Source organism: Mobula hypostoma, chromosome 2 (genome assembly GCF_963921235.1).
Source record: "Mobula hypostoma chromosome 2, sMobHyp1.1, whole genome shotgun sequence".
NCBI lineage: Eukaryota > Metazoa > Chordata > Chondrichthyes > Myliobatiformes > Myliobatidae > Mobula > Mobula hypostoma.
This window is the reverse complement of record NC_086098.1, coordinates 151,072,213-151,093,662: the sequence shown is the minus strand read 5'-3', so window position 1 is coordinate 151,093,662 and position 21,450 is coordinate 151,072,213. Positions and strand designations below refer to the sequence as shown.

The window sequence follows — 21,450 nt, the reverse complement described above, 5'->3', positions numbered from 1 at the left end:
CTCACACAAGCGCCCTCGGCAAAAACACTCTCTTCAGTAACCTTTAAGCTACGAGGCTGCCAAATCATACCAAATAACACGTAAAAATACACAGCCTATATAAAGTAGAAATAATGTATGTACAGTGTAGTATCACTTACCAGAATTGGGACAGCGCCGAGCACACTGATGATGGTGTGTTGACTGAGTCGTCGGAGTTTGGGTGGTGCAGTGGCCCCCACCCTCCAGGCTGCCGACCGATACATTGCCGCGAAGCATGCAGGAATGCAGCGGTAGCCGGAACGCGCACAGCACATCTTTAAGAAAAAAGCCGAAATAAACAAGCTAATTAATTACATGCTGGGTGGCACCTAATTAATTAGCATGTTTATTTCGGCATTTTTCTTAAAGATGTGCTGTGTGCCTCCCAGCTACCGCTGCATTCTCCACGAATCGGTATCTGTCCGCGGTCTGCGGGTTGGGGTGGTGGGACATTGGGGTGTCATCTCATCGTCGTCTGTTTCCATTAAGGCAGGCAGCTCATCTTCTCCTATGACTGCCCGCCTCAATGTCGAAGGTTGAGGTTCATCGTCTGCCGTGGCTGATGTGGAAGGCTTGCTTGACTGCTTAGCCTCACGCATTTTTAGATCATACAGTTCTTTGTAAGCATTCAAACCATCCTGTAAATATCCCCTAAACCTACGTACCCTTTCAAAATTAAAGTCGTACTTTATCATTGCAGTGAAAATCTCACACAGTTGCTTCACGTTCAGTTCGCTACTGCATTCGGTTTCGATTGTTATCCCTTCCTCTTCCAATTGCATCAGCTCTTCATCTATCAGTTCTTGGTCATGGGATGCCAAAACCTCTTCAACATCATCTTCGTCAGCTTCCACAAGCCAAACTCACTTTGTCCTGACTTCGTTCACCATGATCGAAACTTTTAATTATGTCTAGTTTTACGCTAAGTGTAACATCCTTACGAGCACTTTAAGGCTTTTCCGATATCTTAAAACTCATCTTGCACAACGGATGCTCACAATCACGTATTTAAGCAATGCCGGCGAGAATGCAGTTCCGAATCTGGGGGAGAGCGGTTGCTCAGGGCATGTGCTACCTTTTATCAGGCGCTGATTTTTTTCGCGCGCTGCTTTTTCTCATAACAGTGAAAACACCTTCTGTTAGCGAAAACAGGAAACTAATGTAGGTCTTTTGTAACTGAGGTTTTGTAAAGCGAATGTTCGAAAAGCGGGGGACACCTGTACTCAAGAAAGTCAACCAACCACTGTAAAAACTATAGGAGTTTCAGTATCCGTACAACCTCCAATACAGTGGAGGTTGAGGAAGAACCCAAAAGAGGTTTAAGATTATGAGACACATAGAGTAGACAGCTAGTAGCACACACAAGATGCTGGACGAACTCAGCAGGCCAGGCAGCATCTATGGAAAAAAGTACAGTCAATGTTTCAGGCCGAGACTTGTCGGTAGGACTTCCAGCATCTTGTGTGTGCTCCTTGGATTTCCAGCATCTGCAGATTTTCTCTTGTTTGTAAGTGGTTGGTACCAGCCCCAGAGTCAAAATAGCTAATACTGGAGGGCATGCATTTAAGGTTCAAATGAGATGGGAAAGACAAGTTTTTTTTTGTTACAGAGAGTGTCGGGTGCCTGAAATGTGCTGCCATGAGTGGTAGTGGAGACAAATTCAATAGAGGTGTTTGAGAGACTGCACATGTATATGCAGAGAATGAAGGGATATGGACCTTGTGTAGGCAGAAGGGACTATTTTAGTTAGTTCTTTAATTAGTCCAGCACAACATCACGGGCTAAAAGCCCATTCCTGTGCTTTGCTGTGCTGTATTGTTCTATGCTCTATAGACAATATCTCCAGTTGTAAACTACAGTGTTGTTAGTTGACTGCGTCAGAAAGTTAGCAAACTTTAAATTCAAATACTTATGTCTTGCAAAACAAAAGCAACACATGGTCAACAAAATGCTACCTTTGAATTTATGGAATACATTTACATTTATATTAACAAATTCCACTATAAAGCAGCCACATGCTACTAATCATTTACATATCGATCATTTATGCATGCCTTCAAATTGACTAGCCTCAACATCTGCCAAGAATACACAAAATTTTTGTCCGCTAGTCAGTGCACAGCTAACTCAGAAACCTGCAAAAGCACTGAGTAAAAGATCCATCTGCAAACAGTGGAATTTCCCGGTGGCTAACTGTTTCAATTCCTATCCCCAATCCCATTCCAACACATTTGTCCATGACTTCCTCTTCTGCCACAACAAGGCTACTCTCAAAATGGAGGAGCATGACCTCATTCCTCCTGGGTAGCTTGAACATCGATATCTCCACCTTCCAGTAATTTTTCCGTTCCCTCTTTTCTTCAGTTCCCCGCTTTGACCTCTTAACTCTTCTCCTCACCTGCCTATTACCTTCTCCTGGTGTCCCTCCTCCTTCCCTTTCTTCACATTATCCACTCTCCTATCAGATTCCTTCTCTCCACTTCCTTACCTTTTCCACCTATCACCTCCCAGCTCCTCACTTCACCCCCCCAACCTTTTTATTCTGTCATCTTCCTCCTCCTTTTCCAGTCCTGATGAAGGATCTCAATCCAAAGTATCAAATGTTTATTCCTTTCCATAGATGCTGCCTGACCTACTGAGCTCTGCCAGCATTGTGTGTGTTGCTTTGGATTTCCAGCATCTGCAGAATCTCTCGTGTTTTCTGCAGAGAACCAAACAAAATTTCTACTAAAATTAACAAGAACTCTTGCACTGGGGCAATCAAACAGCAAATACAAAATATAGATGATAAAATAATGGTCCCAAACATTTGTGTGTTGCAGCTTCCTAATATGAACAAACAGTTTTTAATAACACAAAATACTTCAGGAAATCAGCAGGTGAAGCTGTATTTATGGAAATGGATAAACAGTGGATGATTTGTTTCGGCGTGTGCCTGCATGCGTGTGGATGCATGTCTGTGTGTGTCCGTGATGATGTCTTTTTACAAGGTGCGGAATGAGAGCGAGAGCGAGCGAGAGAGAGAGAGAGAGAGAGAGAGAGAAAACCATGTGAGAAAGGGAAGGAGGAGCAGCACTAGGGGGAGGGGATAGGCAGATGAGAGAAGAGGTAAGAGGCCAGAAGCCCAGTTTTAAGTTGTAACTGTTGGATCTGGTAAGATATAAAAATTACTGGAAAATTTTATGAACAATTACACAAATACTGTATGTAAAGGGTGACATGGTAGCATAGTAGTTAGCGCTACGCTATTACAGCTCAGCAACTTGCCAAGTCAGAGATTGGAGCTCAGTCCGGCGTCCTCCTTGTGAAATGCATGGGTGCTCCAGTCTCCTCCCACACTCCAAAGACATATCAGGGGGGCTAATTGCTCACTGTAATTGTCCCGTGATTAGGTTGCTGGGCAGCTTGGCTGAAAGGGCCAGAGGGGACTATTCCAAGATTAGATTAGATAAAACAGAAGTGATTGTATAAAAATTATAAGCAGGCATACGAAAGTCAAACAGGGAAAATAATTTTAAAAATAACAATTGTACACCCTAAACACAAAATACTCTGCAGATGCTGGGGTCAAAGCAACACTCACAACACGCTGGAGGAATTCAGCAGATCGGGCAGCATCCGTGGAAAAGATCAGTCAACGTTTCGGGCCAGAACCCTTCGTCAGGACTGAAGAGGGAAGGTGGGAAGAAGGCTGGTAGGTTCCAGGTGAAAAACCAGTAAGGGGAAAGATAAAGGGGTGGGGGAGGGGAGGCAGGGAGGCGATAGGCAGGAAAGGTGAAGAAGGAATAGGGGAAAACACAATGGGTAGTAGAAGGAGGTGGAACCATGAGGGAGGTGATAGGCAGCTGGGGGAGGGGGCAGTGTGAAATAGGGATAGAGGAAGGGAAGGGGAGGGAATTACCGGAAGTTGGAGAATTCTATGTTCATACCAAGGGGTTGGAGACTACCTAGACGGTATATGAGGTGTTGCTCCTCCAACCTGAGTTTAGCCTCATCATGGCAGTAGAGGAGGCCATGTATGGACATATCCAAATGGGAATGTGAAGCAGAGTTGAAGTGGGTGGCAACCGGGAGATCCTGTATGTTATCGCGGACGGAGTGGAGGTGCTCGACGAAGCAGCTCCCCAGTCTGTGTCGGGTTTCACCGATGTAGAGGAGGCCGCACCGGGAGCACCGGATGCAATAGATGACCCCAACAGACTCACAAGTGAAGTGTTGCCTCACCTGGAAGGACTGTTTGGGGCCCTGAATGGTGGAAAGAGAGGACAGGTGTAACACTTACACTTACAGGGATAATGTACACCCTAATTCGACATACAGTAACTAATATGCACTGAAAGCACAAACTAGCAGATTTATTGAACTTAAGCAGCTGCCTCCATGGCCTATCCTTGTTTACTGTTAAAAAGTGATGACATTGTCTTCCTTCATGCAATAAAAAGAATTAACACTTCACATACAAGTGAACCCCATATTACAGCCATTCAGGTAACAGAAATCACTACCCAAAAATTTGAGGTACTGAATATAATTTACTCTCTCTGAATTTATGCAAAGAAAAATAGTAAAAACAATGAACATTTTCCCCATCTAGTGTTTTTGACATGTGCAGATTACGTGGGTTTGTACTATGGAAAACATGATGATGCAGGCAGTTTTCTAGAAAGACAACATCCCATAATGAGGGGATTGCTTGACTTTTGCCTTCTGCCAATCTTCTGTTAAGTGTATAATAATAATGGAATATTTAGCTGGAAAGTTTCAAGAAACAACAAATAAAAAGACTTTGTACTTACACACAGAAGTGGAAGCTGAAATCAAACGTGTGTTTGAGACCACACCAAATTCCTAAAAACAAAAGAATTAATTATGTCAAGTTTCATCCAATATAAGGCATGGTATAAACTGAACTGAATGTTTTGGTTTAAATTACACTTCTCATCCATTTTCATCGATGGATATTTATACGGATCTTTGGATATATTTATATGGACATCTATGGATCTTTTTACATTTTGTTTTAGGTCACATGTTACAAGGAATAAACCTCTCAAAATCACCGTAATCGTACATTAAGTTCAGATATAGTGTCAAAGTCGGTTCAGTTATACAACAAAACTGAAGTACCAACTGAATGTCTCCACATGTAGTACTTAACGGTCAATCTTGCATTACTAAATGTCCCCTCTAAAACTCTATATATGCACAATGTCTTAATATATTAAATAAATCCATCAACCTCTAGTAATTAGAACATAAAACATTACAGCAGAGTACAAGCCCTTCACTCCATGATGCTATACTGACCTCTTAATCTACTCTAAGAACAATCTAACCCTTCCCTCCTAAATAGCCCTCCATGATACTCCTGTTGTGTGTACAGCAATAAATCAAAACTGGTTCATATTAAACAGTAATAAAAATTATTGATATACCTCTACTTTCGATGCTAAAAATACACAAGTTGGAGCCATCAATACTGGATCTATACTCTTCAGTGAGTACCTAACATGATAAAAAGATTTCAATAAAATTTTGCTCATAATAGAAGAAAGATTTTGTTTAAATGAATAAATGAATGAAGACAACAAATGTTGAAAACAGAATACTTATAATTGAGTCATTGAAATTTGACTGTTTTCTCTCGTCTCTCTAGCACTAGTAAAAGAAAAATAAAGAAATTTCCCTGAGGTATGTTCAGTGAAAGATTACCAAAACAGATTTTCTGATCATTTGCTTTAATTTGTCTGCACGATTGGGACTGTACATAATAACAGTGTCGGGACTACAAAAAAAAACAATTATTTCTTTGGTTGAAGTTTTGGAAATACTCTGAATTCACAGCAGGTGCCACATAAATGCCTTATACCTTTGTATGTCCAAATTAATTCAGGAACAATTACACCAGAAATTGAGATAATCACAAAGACATGATTTAAAATTAATAGAAAACTATCTCATGATAGTAGCATAATTTAAATAGGTAATTTAAAATTAATAAAATATTATCCTCATAGGTAAAATAGAAAAACATTTTACAGAATGCAACAGAAGAATATCACAATTATTCATAAATCTCTAATTGGGAGATCAGGGAATATACAACATAAAACTAGCCAGCCACTTGACACAAAGTCCCAAGCAAAGCCATAATTTTATTCATTTGCTTAACTGACAGTTTATATGAAAATAAGTCTATGTTTATATACTGTACATGTAAATGCTGAGTATCAATTTTAAGAAAGTTAACGGAGAAATAAGTTTCCTTTAGGTGGTGGTTTTACTTGTCAATTACATTCAGTACCACTTTATCAGGTACACCTGTACACCCGCATGTTAATACAAATATCTAATCAGCCAATCATGTGGCAGCAACTTAATGCATATTGACACGGTCAAGAGGTTCAGTTGTACTTCAGACCAAGCATCATGATGGGAAAGAAATGTGATCTAAGTGACCTTCACTGTGGAATGATTGCTGGTGCCAGATGGGGTGGTATGAGTATCTCAGACACTGCTGATCTTCTAGGATTTTCACACAGTGTCAAGAGTTCATGGAGAATGGTGCAAAATACCAAAAAAACCTCCTGTAAGCAGCAATTCTGTGTGTGTAAACACTTTGTTAATGCGAGAGGTCAGAGGAGAATGGCCAGACCTGTTCAAGCTGACAGGGAGATGACAATAACTCAACTAACAATGAGTTATAACAGTGGCAATGTAGAGAAGCACCCTGAACATACAGCATGTCAAATCGTGAAGTAGGTGGGCTACCACAGCGGGTTTCACTCCTGTACCTAATAAAGTGGCCACTGAGTGTACATCAGCACTAATACCGCTTATGCATTTAGTGTTGTATGTATTAATGGAACAGCAAGAAAACATTCCCAAATCTTAGTACGTGTAAATAGCCTGCTGTATTATGATTGGTACTTTATACTAATGAACAGTTTAGAATAAAACTGAATGGAAATGTAATGTTACCTGGCATAGAACCTCTTGAAGTAGACTGTTGCCGTTGCAATCACCTGCTGCCTCAATTTGAGGTGCTCCCCCAGGGCTTGAATTACTATTGGTAAGAAAACCAGAAATGTTTATTCACAAGTTTCCCCTGCCCTTTAGAAATTGACTTAAATTTATTAAACTGAGTTTGGGTTCATCCATATATCTTAATCCAAATCTTGCATTTAAAGTCCAAGTTCAAAGTAAATGTATTATCGAAGTATGTACAATGCTCACCCCCCTTGGAAGTTTTCATGTTTTATTATTTTACAATACTGAATCACAGTGGATTTAATTTGGCTTTTTTTATACTGATCGAAGTGAAAACATATCTCTACATAGTGATCTAAATTAATTACATATATAAAACACAAAATAACTGATTGCATAATTATTCAACTCCCTTTAATATGACACACCAAATCATCACCGGTACAGCCAACTGGTTTTAGAAGTCACATAATTACTTAAATGGAGATCATCGTGTGCAGTCAAGGTGTTTCGATTGATTGTGGTAAAAATACACCTGTATCTGGAAGGTCCAACCGCTGGTGAGTCAGTATCCTGGCAAAAACTACACCCTGCAGACAGAAGAACACTCCAAACAACACCACAAAAAGGTTATTGAAACGCACACGTCAGGAGACGGATACGAGAAAATTTCCAAGTCATGAATATCCCTTGGAGTACAGTTAAGTCAATCATCAAGAAATGGAAAGATATGGCACAGCTGTAAATCTGCTTAGAGCAGGTTGTCCTCAAAAACTGAGTGACTGTGCAAAAAGTGGACTAGTGAGGGAGGCCACCAAGAGACCTATGACACCTCTGGAGGAGTTGCAAGCTTTAGTAGCTAAGGTGGGAGAGACTGCACAAACAGCTGTTGCCTGGGTGCTTCACCAGTTGCAGCTTTATGTGAGAGTGGCAAAGGGAAAGCCACTGTTGAAAAAAACTCACATGAAATCTCTGCCAGAGTTTGCCAGAAGGCATGTGGGAGACTCTGAAGTCAGCTGGAAGGAGGTTCTATGATCTAATGAAACCAAAATTGAGCTTTTTGGTCATCAGACTAAATGTTATGTTTGGCGTAAGCCAAACACCAAACACCATCAAAACCATACCATCCCTACGGTGAAACCTGGTGGTGGTTGCATCATGCTGTGGGGATGCTTCACCGCAGTAGGCCCTGGAAGGCTTGTGAAAGTAGAGGGTAAAATGAATGCAACAAAATGCAAGGAAATCCTGGAGGAAAACCTGATGCAGTCTGCAAGAGAACTGTGACTTGGGAGATTTGTTTTCCAGCAAGACAATGACCACAAGCATAATGCCAAAACTACACATAAATGGCTTAAAAACAGCAAAGTTAATGTCCTGAAGTGGCCAAGTCAGAGTCCAGACCTCAATCCAATTGAGAATTTGTGGCTGGACTTGAAAAGGGCTGTTCACTCACGACCCCGTCTGACAGAGCTTGAGCAGCTTTGTAAAGAATAATAGGAAAAAATTTCAGTGTTCTGATGTGCAAAGCTGATAGAGACCTATCCACACAGACTCAAGGTTGTAATTGCTATCAAAGGTGCATCTACTAAATACTGACTTGAAGGGGGTGAATAATTATGCAATCAATTATTTTGTGTTTTATTTTTGTAATTAATTTAGATGACTTTGTAGTGATGTTTTTGCTTTGACACAAGTCTTTTTCTGTTGATCCGTGTCAAAAAACCAAATTAATTCCACTGTGATTCAATGTTGTAAAACAATAAGACATGAAAACATCCAAGGGGAGTGAATACTTTTTATTGGCAATATATGTCACCATATACTACCTTAATATTCATTTTCTTGCAGACAATAACAAAAATAACGAAATACAATAGAATTTATGAAAAACTATACATAGACTGACAAACGAAATGTGCAAACGACAAATTGTACGAAGAAAAATAAATACTGAGAACACGAGTTGTAGAGTCCTTGAAAATGAGTTTGTAGTTTGTTAATCACAATAGTTTCAAGATGAAATGTTATACACTATAATTCCACTGTTGGTATAGCTTAAAACTCTCTTCCCATAACTGGAGTAGCATTTTTACCAGCATGGCATACACTCAGTTAATAAGGGCTAAGATTCAGGGAATTTGCCATGGAACTAGCAAGCTAGCCTACATACTAGTTCCTCAAAGTGGCCACAGAGATAATGACTGTGTTGGTGGTAATTTACTGAACTTCTCTGGATCCTAGAGAGGCCCAAGAGAGTTGCAAAATTGGAAATATAATACCACTGTTCACGATAGGGAGACAGAAAGCAGAAACCTATAGGCTAATTAGGCCAAGACCTTACTGAATGACAAAGCAGATCGTGGGACTGAATGTCCTACTGCTGCTCAGTGTTTAAATGTCCTGCAAGATGACAGCAATAAAAATAATACAAGGTAAATCTTTCACTGTTTTCCCAAGAAACCCATATATATATGTTGTTGTGACAGTTGCAAAAAATACAAGTAAATAATATTACCATTTGCAAAAAATATTTGTAGTTTCCAATATTCTTCTTCTGCCAGAAATTTCAAGTCTTTCTGTCGTTCTTTCATCACATCTTGCTTGTCAAGAATCCACTGTAGGCTGGTACAGAACAAGCAAACTTGTAGTTTCAAAAAGACAACAGGTGAAATCGTATTGCACAGCACAGAAATTAAATGTAAAGTACAATTATTAGAGGGATTAGATAGATTATTACATCAGCTAAATACTCAAAGGTCAAAAATCTGAATCAAAAATATCTGGTGATGGAAACAGTCAGCAGGTAAGATCGCAACTGTGTATTGAGAAACAGCTGTAACATTTCTTCAAAACCAATGACTACAAGGAATTCTGAAGAAAGGTCTTCAACTCAAAATATTAACTGTTTCTCTTTCCAAGATGCTGCCTGACCTGCTGCAAGTTTCCAACACTTTCTGCATTTATTACTATTATTGCCTTAAAACAAACATTTGCAGGGTTTTACACAAAATAAGTACAATAGAGGGGTTAAACTGATCTTCAAGTAGGTTAAAGTCTGGCACAACATCGTGGGGCAAAGGGCCTGTGGTATGCTGAAGTGTTCTATGTACTTTTAATGGAAATGGCATGGATCGAGTGGACCTTTTCCCAGGACAGAAATGACTAATACAATGGGATGTAATTTTAAGATAATTGGAGGAAAGTAGGGGAGAGTAGTGGGTTGTGGAACACCCTTGCAGGGGTGGTGGTGGAGGCACTTTTAGAAAGGCACATGGATGATAGAAAAATGGAGGTCTATGTGGAAGGGAATGGCTAGATTGATGTTAGAGTAGGTTATAAGTTTGGCCCAACGTGATTTCCTCCAATATTAAAGACATGGGTTGATGGGTACATTGCCCACTGTAATTGCCCCTAGTGAGCATGTGTGCAGTGGAAGCTGGAGGTAGATAGGAATGTGGAGGGAACAAATGGGAAAACTACAGATGAGTCCTTGATGATTGGTACAGACTCCATGTACCTGAGATCAGTTTCCATGCTGTATGACTCTCAGTTCAACTGATGAGAGTATTTAACTCACAACATTAATCCTTGGGCATTGTGTACACTGTTTAAGATCAACCACCAGGACATCATTCCATGCACATCAATCTACAGCCCATGACTCTCGGGGATTTGGGTTACATTATTTTTTTTTAGTGTGACTAGTATGTTTTGCTGCTATCATATGTGCTATATGTGCCTTCTGCTGTGTGCGACTACTGCTACCGTGTTTTGCAGCTTGGCCCCCGAAGAATGCTGTTTCATCTGGCTGTATTCATGTGTATGGGTGAATGACAATTAAACTTGAAGGCACTTCTCCAAAACTATAGGGCCATGGCTCATTTGGAATCACTCTTGCCCAAGTCAGAAGCTCCACTCTTATACCAAACAATAGATACAATGCATTGGAAATTAAACTACCAGCTTTCTCAAATGACACAAAAAATCCTGTGGTACTTGAGTAGAACAATAAGGACAGTTATCCCCAGTGTCCTGGCAATGAACTACATCCAAATCTTATTATCAGGTAGTTATATTGCTTAGATGCGGTATAGCAATGCCACATTTTATACATTAAGAACTTTCCATTGACAGGAATGCAATCTGCAGCATTCTAAGCAAGGTTACTTTAAATGCAACATTTTCTTTTATTATACCACCCTACTGATAAACGATTCAGCAGCTTCCTATTCCCCTTGCATCACTATCACTTGTAATCCTTTTCAACCATCCATGCCTCCTTAATTATATTCACAACACCACAAAAGATCCTGTAAAAATGCAATTCTTATTTCTCTCAGGGCAATGTAGAACCCTATCAATTTCACAGCCAGCCCTTTAATGATTGCCTGCATCTCTTAAGACACTAACACCCATATTTCCATAACCACTGGTTACCCATACATGTTCGATTTAAACAATGACCACACTTCAATTTTCTGTTTCTGTACAAATACAACTCTACTAACAGTTGTGACATACACAGTAGATGACCTCCTATTCCCTTCCAGCTAGCCTCCTTCCCCTCCCACCACCTTTTCATTCTGGTGACTTTCCCCTCCTTTTTCAGTCTTGGCCCAAAATGTCGAACATTTCCAAAGATGCTGCCTGACCTGCTGAGTTCCTCCAGCTTTTTGTGTGTGTTACAATTTAAAATATATTTAAAGTTTAAAAACATATGTCTGAAGTGTAACTGTAAGCTACTTTCTAGATCTAAATAAATACATCATTTATATTATTGCATTGAAAAATTAAAAGAACAGCAAATATACAAATGTCACAATTCAGTAGATACTTCAAAATGGTCTTGGCAGTTAATTTTGTTCTTTGATGGCAGGTCTTAGACCAAAGTGCTACAAATTCCTCTTGTGCCCTTGCTGAATCCAACTGTTTAATTTTTAAATTAGACTGTTTCGTTGATTTCTTTTTGCAGTTAACCAATTATCTGCTTATATTTTGTATACTTATTAACTGCTTACTATACTTCCTTGTGGCTATATGTACCCACAAGTTTAATGTAATTTTCAACGATGAACTAAGCTTTTGGTACATCCTTTATAAAAATATTCACTTACAAGCCTTGAAGATTCTGAATATTCTACCACAGCCCAAACTTTAAAAAAAGTCCTGTGCCCCTATCTTCCCCTCCTTTACTTAAACCAAGCTCATTCAAAAAGAAAGAAAAGAAAAGTGAATTCGGTCAAATACACAGTTTAGGATCACAAAAAAAATGTCTAACACTAAAAGCCATGAAGTTTCCAAGACAGGAGATTGTCAGTCAGTCAATGTTGGGCAGACAATACCAGTATCAGGGTTGAGTAAAGAAGTTGCCCAGAATGATTAAGTGTGGTACTGAATCTGACAACTATCTAAATCACTCAACAGGTAGCCACGCAGATTCAGGACTGTATTAAATCAAGATTGTTTAATGTCATTTCCAGTACACAAGTGTAAAGGAGGATGAAATATTTGTTATTCTGGATCTGATGCAGCACAACCACAATAAATACATATTATAGCTTCCATACATAGACTGATTGTACAAAGTGACACAAGGCACAGGAGTGTCTGTACAGAAGGTGACTGATAGGAAATGATGAAGTAGTGGTGGTGGGGGTGTGGAGGGGTGGGTTAGTGGGTGGAGGTGTTGATCAACCTTACTGCTTGGGGAAGTAACTGCTTTTGAGTCTGGTGTGGATGCCATGCAGCCTCCTCCCTGAGCAGAGTGTGTGGGATCCTTCATGATGTCACAATGTCACGATGTCCAAAGTGTGAAGTTTGAAGGTTCTTTGAATCAGTACAAGGACAGAACCCAGTAAACTGTCTCATTGTGTCCAGCCCCAGAGAGAATGGGATTGAGAGGGAAGTGCCCAGTTAATCGGGCAGTGTCCATGCTAGACGAGGGTAGGACCAACTATAGAGAACAGTGAACCCCTCCTCATGCCCAAATCACACACTGAGCACCCACCTCATATCCAGATCACCCAGTGAAACCCCCTCATGTCCAGATCACCCAGTGAAACCCCCTCCTCCTGTCCAGACCACCCACTGAAACCCCCTCCTCGTGTCCAGGTCACCACTGAAACCCCTTCCTCGTGTCCAGGTCACCCACTGAAACCCCTTCCTCGTATCCAGGTCACCCACTGAAACCCCTTCCTCGTATCCAGGTCACCCAGTGAAACCCCCTCCTCCTGTCCAGACCACCCACTGAAACCCCCTCCTCGTGTCCAGGTCACCACTGAAACCCCTTCCTCGTGTCCAGGTCACCCACTGAAACCCCTTCCTCGTATCCAGGTCACCCACTGAAACCCCCTCCTCCTGTCCAGATCACCCAGTGAACACCTTCCTCATTTCCAGGCGGTGTGGGTATGGTTGGGACCAAATTGAGATACTGGCTGGTTGTGAGGATCAGCCACTGAACCCCCCCCCCCCCACAGCTGGCTGGGAGTGGGAGAAGGGGAAGGGACAAGGACAATTTGGGGTTCTGGAGAATGGGGGGCAGGAGTATGGGATTGGTGAGAGGGGGAGGGGTGGATGGGAGCCAGGTTTGGGAGGAAGTAGGAGAGGAGGAGAGGAGGAGTGGAGGGGGTAGAGATCCGGGTTGGGTTGACGGGGAGGCCGAGTTACTGTACGGCGAATGGAAAGAACGTGGAGAGGGACGGACCGGGATACAGGAAGAGGGAGGTGAGGGGGTCCGATGGGGGTGTGATGGGGACATGTTGGGGTGCAGGAGGGAAGAGGTGATGGGGCCATGTTGGGGTGCGGGAGGGGAGAGCTGTGGGGGACCGGTTGGGTTGCGGGACGAGCGAGGTGAGGAGGACGGGAAGGTGTGTGAGGGGGACGAGTTGGGTTGCGGGAGGGGGGCGGGCTCGGATGCGGGAAGGGGTAAGTGAGGAGGACGGGCTCGGGTGCGGGAAGGTGTGTGAGGGGGACCGATTGGGGTGCAGGAGGGGAGAGGTGAGGGGTACGGACTGGGTCTGAGGACGAGTGAACACCCTCCACGTCCAGGCCGACGCTGGCGGGATCTATGAGCCCTCCCCATGTCGGGCCCTTGCATCAAACACTCACTAATGCGAGCTCTGCCAGAAATTGCCCGCCATCTCCTCAGCCACTGCCGACTCCGGGAGTCCGGCTTCTTCCCTCCCTTCCTCTGTAACTTGTAAATGTTTCCGCCGCGGAACCTGAGGTCACGCCGAAACGGCCCGTGTACAAACCTTCCGGGCGGTCTGCAGAGCCTCTCCCCAAAGTGAGGGGGTGGGGGAGCAATTTTTCTCTCAGGATAATTCCCAAATCGAAGGGTACAATAGCACGTTTGAGATGCGCTCCCTTTGTTTCATAATACCCTTAAATCTAAATTCCGCTCTCCTCCAGTAAAGTAACATTCAAATGTTCACCCTACATCAAAATGCAAAAGACGAGAATTCAAGCATATTAAAGTTCAAAGTGCATTTATTATCAAAACATGGGCATCCTATACAACCTTGACATTCACCTTCTTGCAGGCAGCCACAAAACAAAGAAACACAATGGAATGAAGTTCAAGTTTATTGTCTTTCAACTGTACATATGTATACCTCCAAACAAAACAATGTTCCTCCAGACCAAGATGCACAAGACAGTACATATAAGATACTGGAGGAACTCAACAGGTCAGGCAATATCTGTGGAAATGAATAAACAGTCAAAATTTTGGGCCCGAGACCCTTCATCAGGACTGTAAAAGGAAAGGGGAAGACACCAGAATAAAAAGGGAGAGGGGAGGGGGAGGGGGAGGGGAAGGAGGCTAGCTGGAAGGTGATAGATGAAGCCAGCTGGGTTGGAAAGGTAAAGGCCTGGAGAAGAAGGAATCTGATAGGAGAGGAGAGTGGACCATAGGGGAAAACGAAGGAGGAGGGGCACTGGAGGAGGTTAGAGGCAGTCTCCCGCATATTGATAGAGGCTCCCTGATACCTGGAAATTATATACAATATCCCACAAATCAATTTTTTGAGAGGGAAAGCGAGAGGGAGAGTGAGAGCGAGCTTCCTGATTGGTCTCTCTTCATATTAAGTACACCTATCAGTTTTCTCTGTGGGCGGGCTTTACAGTCGACCTCAAAAATAATGACAGTGTTGCTCGCTGCACTGTTTGCAACAGTGACTTTTCTATTGCCCATGGTGGGTTAAAATGTAAAAGACATGTTGAAGTGAGTTTAACGGGTGTCATTCATTTATTAGCACAGCTAACATTATTTAAACGAGCTGGCTAACTGCTAAGGAGCTACTCTATTGATGTCCTACGTGATGAGGCCAAGCTCCCTGTAGACTTGCTTAAAGCTGTAATAGAATAAACATGATAATATAATATTAGTACATATTTTAATGTCACATTTTCTACATATACCCAACTTGGTTTACAGATTAGACAAAACCACTAAACAAAGTATTACATACACCCTTGGAGGTCGAACGGGGGAGGGGGGGGATACAGGATTGCGGGGGTGCTACCTCCCTGAAATGAGTTTTTGCAGGGTAGGATGTCTGTAGAGGCCGGTGAGAAGAGGTGAGAGGCCAGAGTGGAGGATAGAGGAAGAGGAGAGGGGGAGGGAATTTTTTTACTGGAAGAATGGATCAATATTTACGCCATCAGGTTGGAGGCTACTCTGATGGAACGTAATGTATTGCTCTTCCACCCTGAGGGTGGCCGGTGGCCCCTCATTGTGGCGCAAGAGGAGGCCAGGGACCAACATGTCGGAATGGGAATGGGAATCGGAATTAAGATGTTTGGCCACGAGGAAGTTGCACTTTTGGCAGAAGGGGTGGCGGTGCTCAGCAAAGCAGCCCCTCAATCTATGACAGGTCTCACCAGTGTAGAGGAGGCTGCGCCGGGAGCACTGCACACAGTAGACAACACCAGCATTGCTGTGTCTGTACAACTACGTATCAAATAAATAAAAGCACGTGCTCAGAGGAGAAGTTAAGAGGTATATTCACTTCAATAGGTTCAATATAATGTCAGAGAAATGTATATAATATACATCCTGAAAAGCTGCAGAAAGAGTAGCAAATCAATGCACGTGGGTAAGTTATCAGTCAATACTTAGCGCTAAGGGGAGTCATTGCTCTAAAAGAAATAGATCCATACATTATACTTCCTCCCCCTTTAGATTAATGCAACATAAAACTATATATGTACAAAACATTCAAATTCCCTTTCACAACCCCATATTCCACATAAACGTGCTTTCACAATAACAGTCCATAACTCACTTCATAGTTCTAAAGATTCAATCTTTTACATGGTACTCAGTTTCTCCCAGGATGGTGCCTCTGGACCTGTGGAGTGGCATCAGGTTTGGCAGGTGTCTTGTCAAAGACAACTTTCTCTGTTGCAGGTGTCACGTTGCTGTCAGTGACATGGTCATCACTGAGAGGTAAGTCCAGTGACTGTAATGTGTCCATCTTGTTGGATGCAGTTGACTCAGGTGTGTTTTTCTGCTGAGCCTCCAATATCTGGTCCACATGACATCTCCATATCTGATCTCCAACATCACTGTGTACATCAGTAGTCCAGCTCTTGTAGCTATTCTACCACGTGTCCACTTGTCTTCTCAGTAATCACTCACTAGGACTTCATGTTCAACCTTGAAGATCCTTGCTGATTTACTTGGCAACTAGCTGAACTGTTTATTCTGCACTTCCGTCTGTAGATCTGGTTTCAGAAGGTCTGTGTGAGATCTCAGATTCCTGTTCATGAACAGCATTGCAGGTGTTTGATTTGTCATCGCATGAACAGAGATCCAACACTCTAAAAGGAAGTTGTCCACCTTACACTGCAGAGAAATGTCCTCCTTGTTCGTCACTTTAATGGACTTCTTGAAGGTTTGGATAAACCTTTCAGCTAAACCATTCATTGCTGGGTGGTCAGGAACTGACTTGAAATGTCTGATGCCATTGTTCTTCATGAATACTCTGAACCCTTCTGACATGTATTGTGGTCCGTTGTCGCTCACGATTTGTTCGGGTAAGCCATTTCTGGCAAAGTTAGTCCTCAGGGAAGAGACAGCCCTCGATGAGGTGGTTGACTTCACTGGTATGACTTCTGGCGACTCCAAGTGAGCATCCGCGGCAATCAGAAACAAGAAATCCAGCAAAGTCAATATGCACTCTTTGTCCTGGTGAAGATGGCCACTCGCACAGGTGTAACAGTGCCTGTGGGGGTGCATTTCAAACTTAATAGCACCCTGAATAGTTTTTGGCCAAGTCCTCAATCTGTCTATCCATTACTGGGCACCATATGTAGCTCCCAGCAAGTCTCTTTATCTTGACTGTACCCAGGTGTCCTTCATACAGATTCTCTAACACTCTGGTGCGGGTTAGAAGGAATCAAAGCACGAGGTCCACAGATCAGCATTTTTTGACATATGGACAATTGGTCTCATCTCACTGAGAACTCTGGAAACATAGGATCATCATGAGCTGGCCACCCTTGCATGGTGATGTCATAAACTTTTGACAATGTTGGGTCATTCCTTGTTTCCCTTTGTATTTCTGAATTTGTTACTGGCAACTGGTCCACCAAAGCAGTGTGGAACACTTCAGCTGGGTCACAGTCTGAAGACTTTTCTTCTTCAGTTGCCAACAGTGGAAGACGTGACAAGCTATTGGCATTGCTGTGTTGTTTGGTACGCTTGAACTCTATGTCATAAGAGTGGGCTCCTCGGAAAACTGCCCAACGTTGCAACCAGGTAGCAGACATCACTGGAATTCCCTCCCTGGGATTGAAAATGGGCACAAGGGGCTGGTGATCTGTCACTAGTGTAAACTTTTGTCTGTAGATGTAGTGGTGGAACTTCTTTACTCCCCGCACTAGACTAAGGGCCTCTCAGTCGATCTGTGCGTCATTGTATTCTGTGCTCATCAGTGATCTTGAAGCAAACACAACTGGGTGTTCAGATTCCCTTTCATGATACGTGACAAAACGACACCAATGCCATAAGTGGACACATCGCATGCCAGTCTGATGGGCAGAGATGGGTCATAATGAGTGAGCAGTTCATCTGATGTTATTAGTCTCTTTATTTTCTTGAATGCTCTTTCACATCTTTCTGACCATTCCCACTTTACTCCTGTCTGACAAATTGTGTTCAATGGGTGCAGCCTGTAACCATGTTTGGGAGAAACTGGTGGTAGTAGTTTACAAGGCCCAAGTATGACCTGTAGCACTGCTCCGATTTTCTCTTGTACCAAGGTTCTGAGGTGCTCTTCATCATTCTTGCCAGTCTCGATGATGTCATCAAGGTAACACTGTCTTTGTAGGATGTCTTGGAGCCGTTGGTCCATTGCTCTTTGCCAAATTGCTGGAGCTGATGCAATGCCAAAGATGAGATAATTATACTGGGACAGTCCCTTGTAAGTGTTGATTGTGAGGAACTTCTTGCTTAACTCCTCAATCTCCACTTGCAGATGGATTTGTGATAAGTCAATCTTTGGAAATCTCTCCCCACCTGCCAAAGATGCAAAAATGTCTTCTATTCATGGCAGGGGATACAGTACTGCATAGTGCACAGCACCGGGTTGATGCTCGCTTTGAAATCCCTACGTATGCGAACAGCTCCGGCCTTCCCTTTCTTGATCACTGGGACAATGGGTGTGTCCCGAATACTCCACTCAACCCTGGACAGAATTCCAGATACCTCCAAGCTCCGAAGTTCAGCATCCACTTTAGGACATAGTGCGTGAGATACTTTATGGAATCTTGGTGTTGCTGCTTCATCCAGTTCAATTCGGGCCTTCATGCCTTTGAGTTTACCAGTCCCCTTCTCAAACACCTTCTCCTTGGCCTTAAGCAGTTGTGACAGTTAGTACTACCATTTGGGCTGCAGCTACCTGTTGGTGACACATTGAGAACTTTGTGTGCCAGTCCAGTTGGATTTTTCTCAACCATTCATGTCTGAAAAGTGCTGCCTCTTCAATTTTCAACACATAAAACTCTAACTGCTGTGTTGTCCTCCTTTCAGTTTGCCTTTGGGAGACACTTTTTTGCCTGTATAGGTCTTCAGAATCACTAAGGTCTTTACTAATAGTAGCTTAGAAAGCAGTCTGTTGAAGTCAGCCTCTGAAATTATAGATGAAGCTGACCCTATATCCAGCTCCATTTTCTGTTTTACACCAGACACATCTGCTGTAATCCATACGATTTTGCAATCTGCTTCAGTAATGCTATACATTTCCAGGCATAACAGCTCACCTTTGTCAGACTCTGTTGTCTGAGTCAGTTTCACATTCAGTCACTTCAAGCATTTGTTTTGTTTGTCAGACTTGCACACTCTCTCTATGTGGTCTTGTATGTGACACTTCCTGCAACTTTTTCTTTGAATCAGCAATCATTTGTATCATGGGAGGATTTGCCATATTGATAAAAATTTTGGCTTTTTGCACCATTTAGAGACATTTTGTGCATTTCACATTATGAACTCTTATTCTTTAGTTCTTCCGTATTCTTTGCTGCAGTCTCTAATGATATTGTAATGGTCAATGTGCATTCTAAAGTTAGGCCTGTTTCTGACAGTAGCCTCTTCTGAGTGCTTTAACTATGCATGCCACATACAAGTCTGTACCTTAATGCATCAGAAAGTCCATCTCTAAAGTCACAGTATTGGGAAAATTTGCACAGTTCTGCAATGTATTCAGAAATGCTTTTATCCTTTGATTGGTTCCTTTTGTGAAATCTGAATCTCTCAGCTATTACTAATGGGCTGAAGTGATTTTGCAAAATTGCAACAACTTTGTTGACTGTCTTGCTTGCTGGCTATTCAAAAGTTACTAGGTTTCGTAAGAGACTGTACGTTCTAGCACCCATTAAGCTAAGAAATGTGGAGACTTTCTTTACCTCATTCACATCATCATCATTACAATACAGTTCAACCCTCTTGATATACGATTCCCAGTCCTCATTATCACTATTGAATTCATCAGTTTTCCAGACTAAGGCCATTGTCATGCTATTTTTACTTTAGCTTTGCTAGTTGTGCATCTCTCACTGTGCACTGGTACTCATGTGCCCGTTTCTAGCATCTGTGACCGCTTTCTCTGTATCGGTTCACTCTTTCCTCTCACTCACTCTCTCTCTCTCTCTCTCTCTCTCTCTCTCTCTCTCTCTCTGTCTTCCTCCGAATTCTGTCAATTCGTGACTGTTGGTGCAGTTGGTGATATTTGCTCGTACTCATCACCAATTTGTTGTGTCTGTACAAATACATATCAACTAAATAAAGGCACACACTCAGAGGAGAAGCTAACGTACATATTCACTTTACAGAGAGAACCACAAATCATTGCACATGGGTAAGTTATCGGTCAATGATTAGTGCTAAGGGGAGTCACTGCACTGAAAGAAATAGGTCCATACGCTACAAGCAGATTCTCAGGTGAAGTGTTGCCTTATCTGGAAGGACAGTTTGGGGCCCTGAATAAAGGAGGTGAAGGGAGAGGTATATAGGCAGGTGTAGCACTTGGGCCATTTGCAGGGTTAAGTACCAGGAGGGAGATTAGTGGGAAGGGATGAATGGACAAGCGAATCGTGGAGGCAGCAACCCCTGCAGAAAGTGGGGGAGGGGTGGGGTGAGAGGCAAGGAAATGTTTAGCAGTAGGATCCCTTTGGAGATGGCGGAAGTTGCGGAGGATGATGCACTGGATGTGGAAACTGGTGGGGTGGTAGGTAAGGACAAAAGGAGCTCTATCACTGTTAAGGTGGTGGGAAGATGGGGCGAGCGCAGATGTTTGGGAAATGGAGGAGATGCGGCTGAGGTCAGCATCAATAGTGGAGGGAAGGAACCCCTACTGTTTGAAGAAGGAGGACATCTCTGATGTCCTGGAAAGGAAAGCCACATCCTGGGAACAGATGTGGCAGAGGCAAAGGAACTGAGAAAAGAGAATTGCATTTTTACAGGAGATAGGGTGGGAAGAGGTATAGTCAAGATAACCATGGAATCTGGTTGGTTTATAAAAGATACTGGTTGACAGAGATGGAGACAGTTAGTTTGAGAAAGGGGAGGCAGGTGTCAGAGATGGACCAAGTGAATTTAAGGGCAGGGTGGAAGTTAGAGGCAAAGTTGATGAAGTTGATGAGCTCAGCATGAGTGAATGAAGCAGCACCAATGCAGTCATCCACGTGGAGGAGGAAGAGTTGGGGAGGCTTGGAACATGGACTGTTCTACGCAGCCAAGAAAGATGCAGGCATAGCTGGGCCCACGTGGGTGCCCATGGCTGCTGCCTGAGTTTGGAGAAAGTGGGAGGAGCTGAAGAGAAAAAAATTGTTGAGAGTGAGGACCAGTTCTGCCAGAGGGAGGAGGATGTTGGTGGAGGGAAATTGTTTGGGTCCTTTGTCAAGAAAGAAGCGGAGAGCTTTGAGGCCTGCCTGATG

General features: G+C 42.7%; 1 protein-coding gene across 4 annotated transcripts in view; it reads right to left on the bottom strand.

Moving 5' to 3' along the window:
• Positions 1 to 14,268, bottom strand: part of ccnc (cyclin C) — a 36,271-nt gene extending 22,003 nt beyond the window's left edge. For 2 of the 4 annotated variants that reach the window (XM_063040880.1, XM_063040879.1), the window contains exons 1-5: positions 14,119 to 14,246; positions 9,527 to 9,633; positions 7,003 to 7,087; positions 5,457 to 5,526; positions 4,818 to 4,869 (exon numbers count right to left, since the gene is read on the bottom strand). In XM_063040880.1, the coding sequence (XP_062896950.1) occupies positions 4,818 to 4,869; positions 5,457 to 5,526; positions 7,003 to 7,087; positions 9,527 to 9,633; positions 14,119 to 14,150 (346 nt within the window). In that variant the 5' untranslated portion in view covers positions 14,151 to 14,246. Of the gene's footprint in view, positions 1 to 140; positions 297 to 4,817; positions 4,870 to 5,456; positions 5,527 to 7,002; positions 7,088 to 9,526; positions 9,634 to 14,118 lie in introns of all 4 variants that reach the window. The other 2 variants (XM_063040878.1, XM_063040876.1) reach the window with 2 other exon arrangements.
• Between the last annotated feature and the right edge of the window lie 7,182 nt (positions 14,269 to 21,450).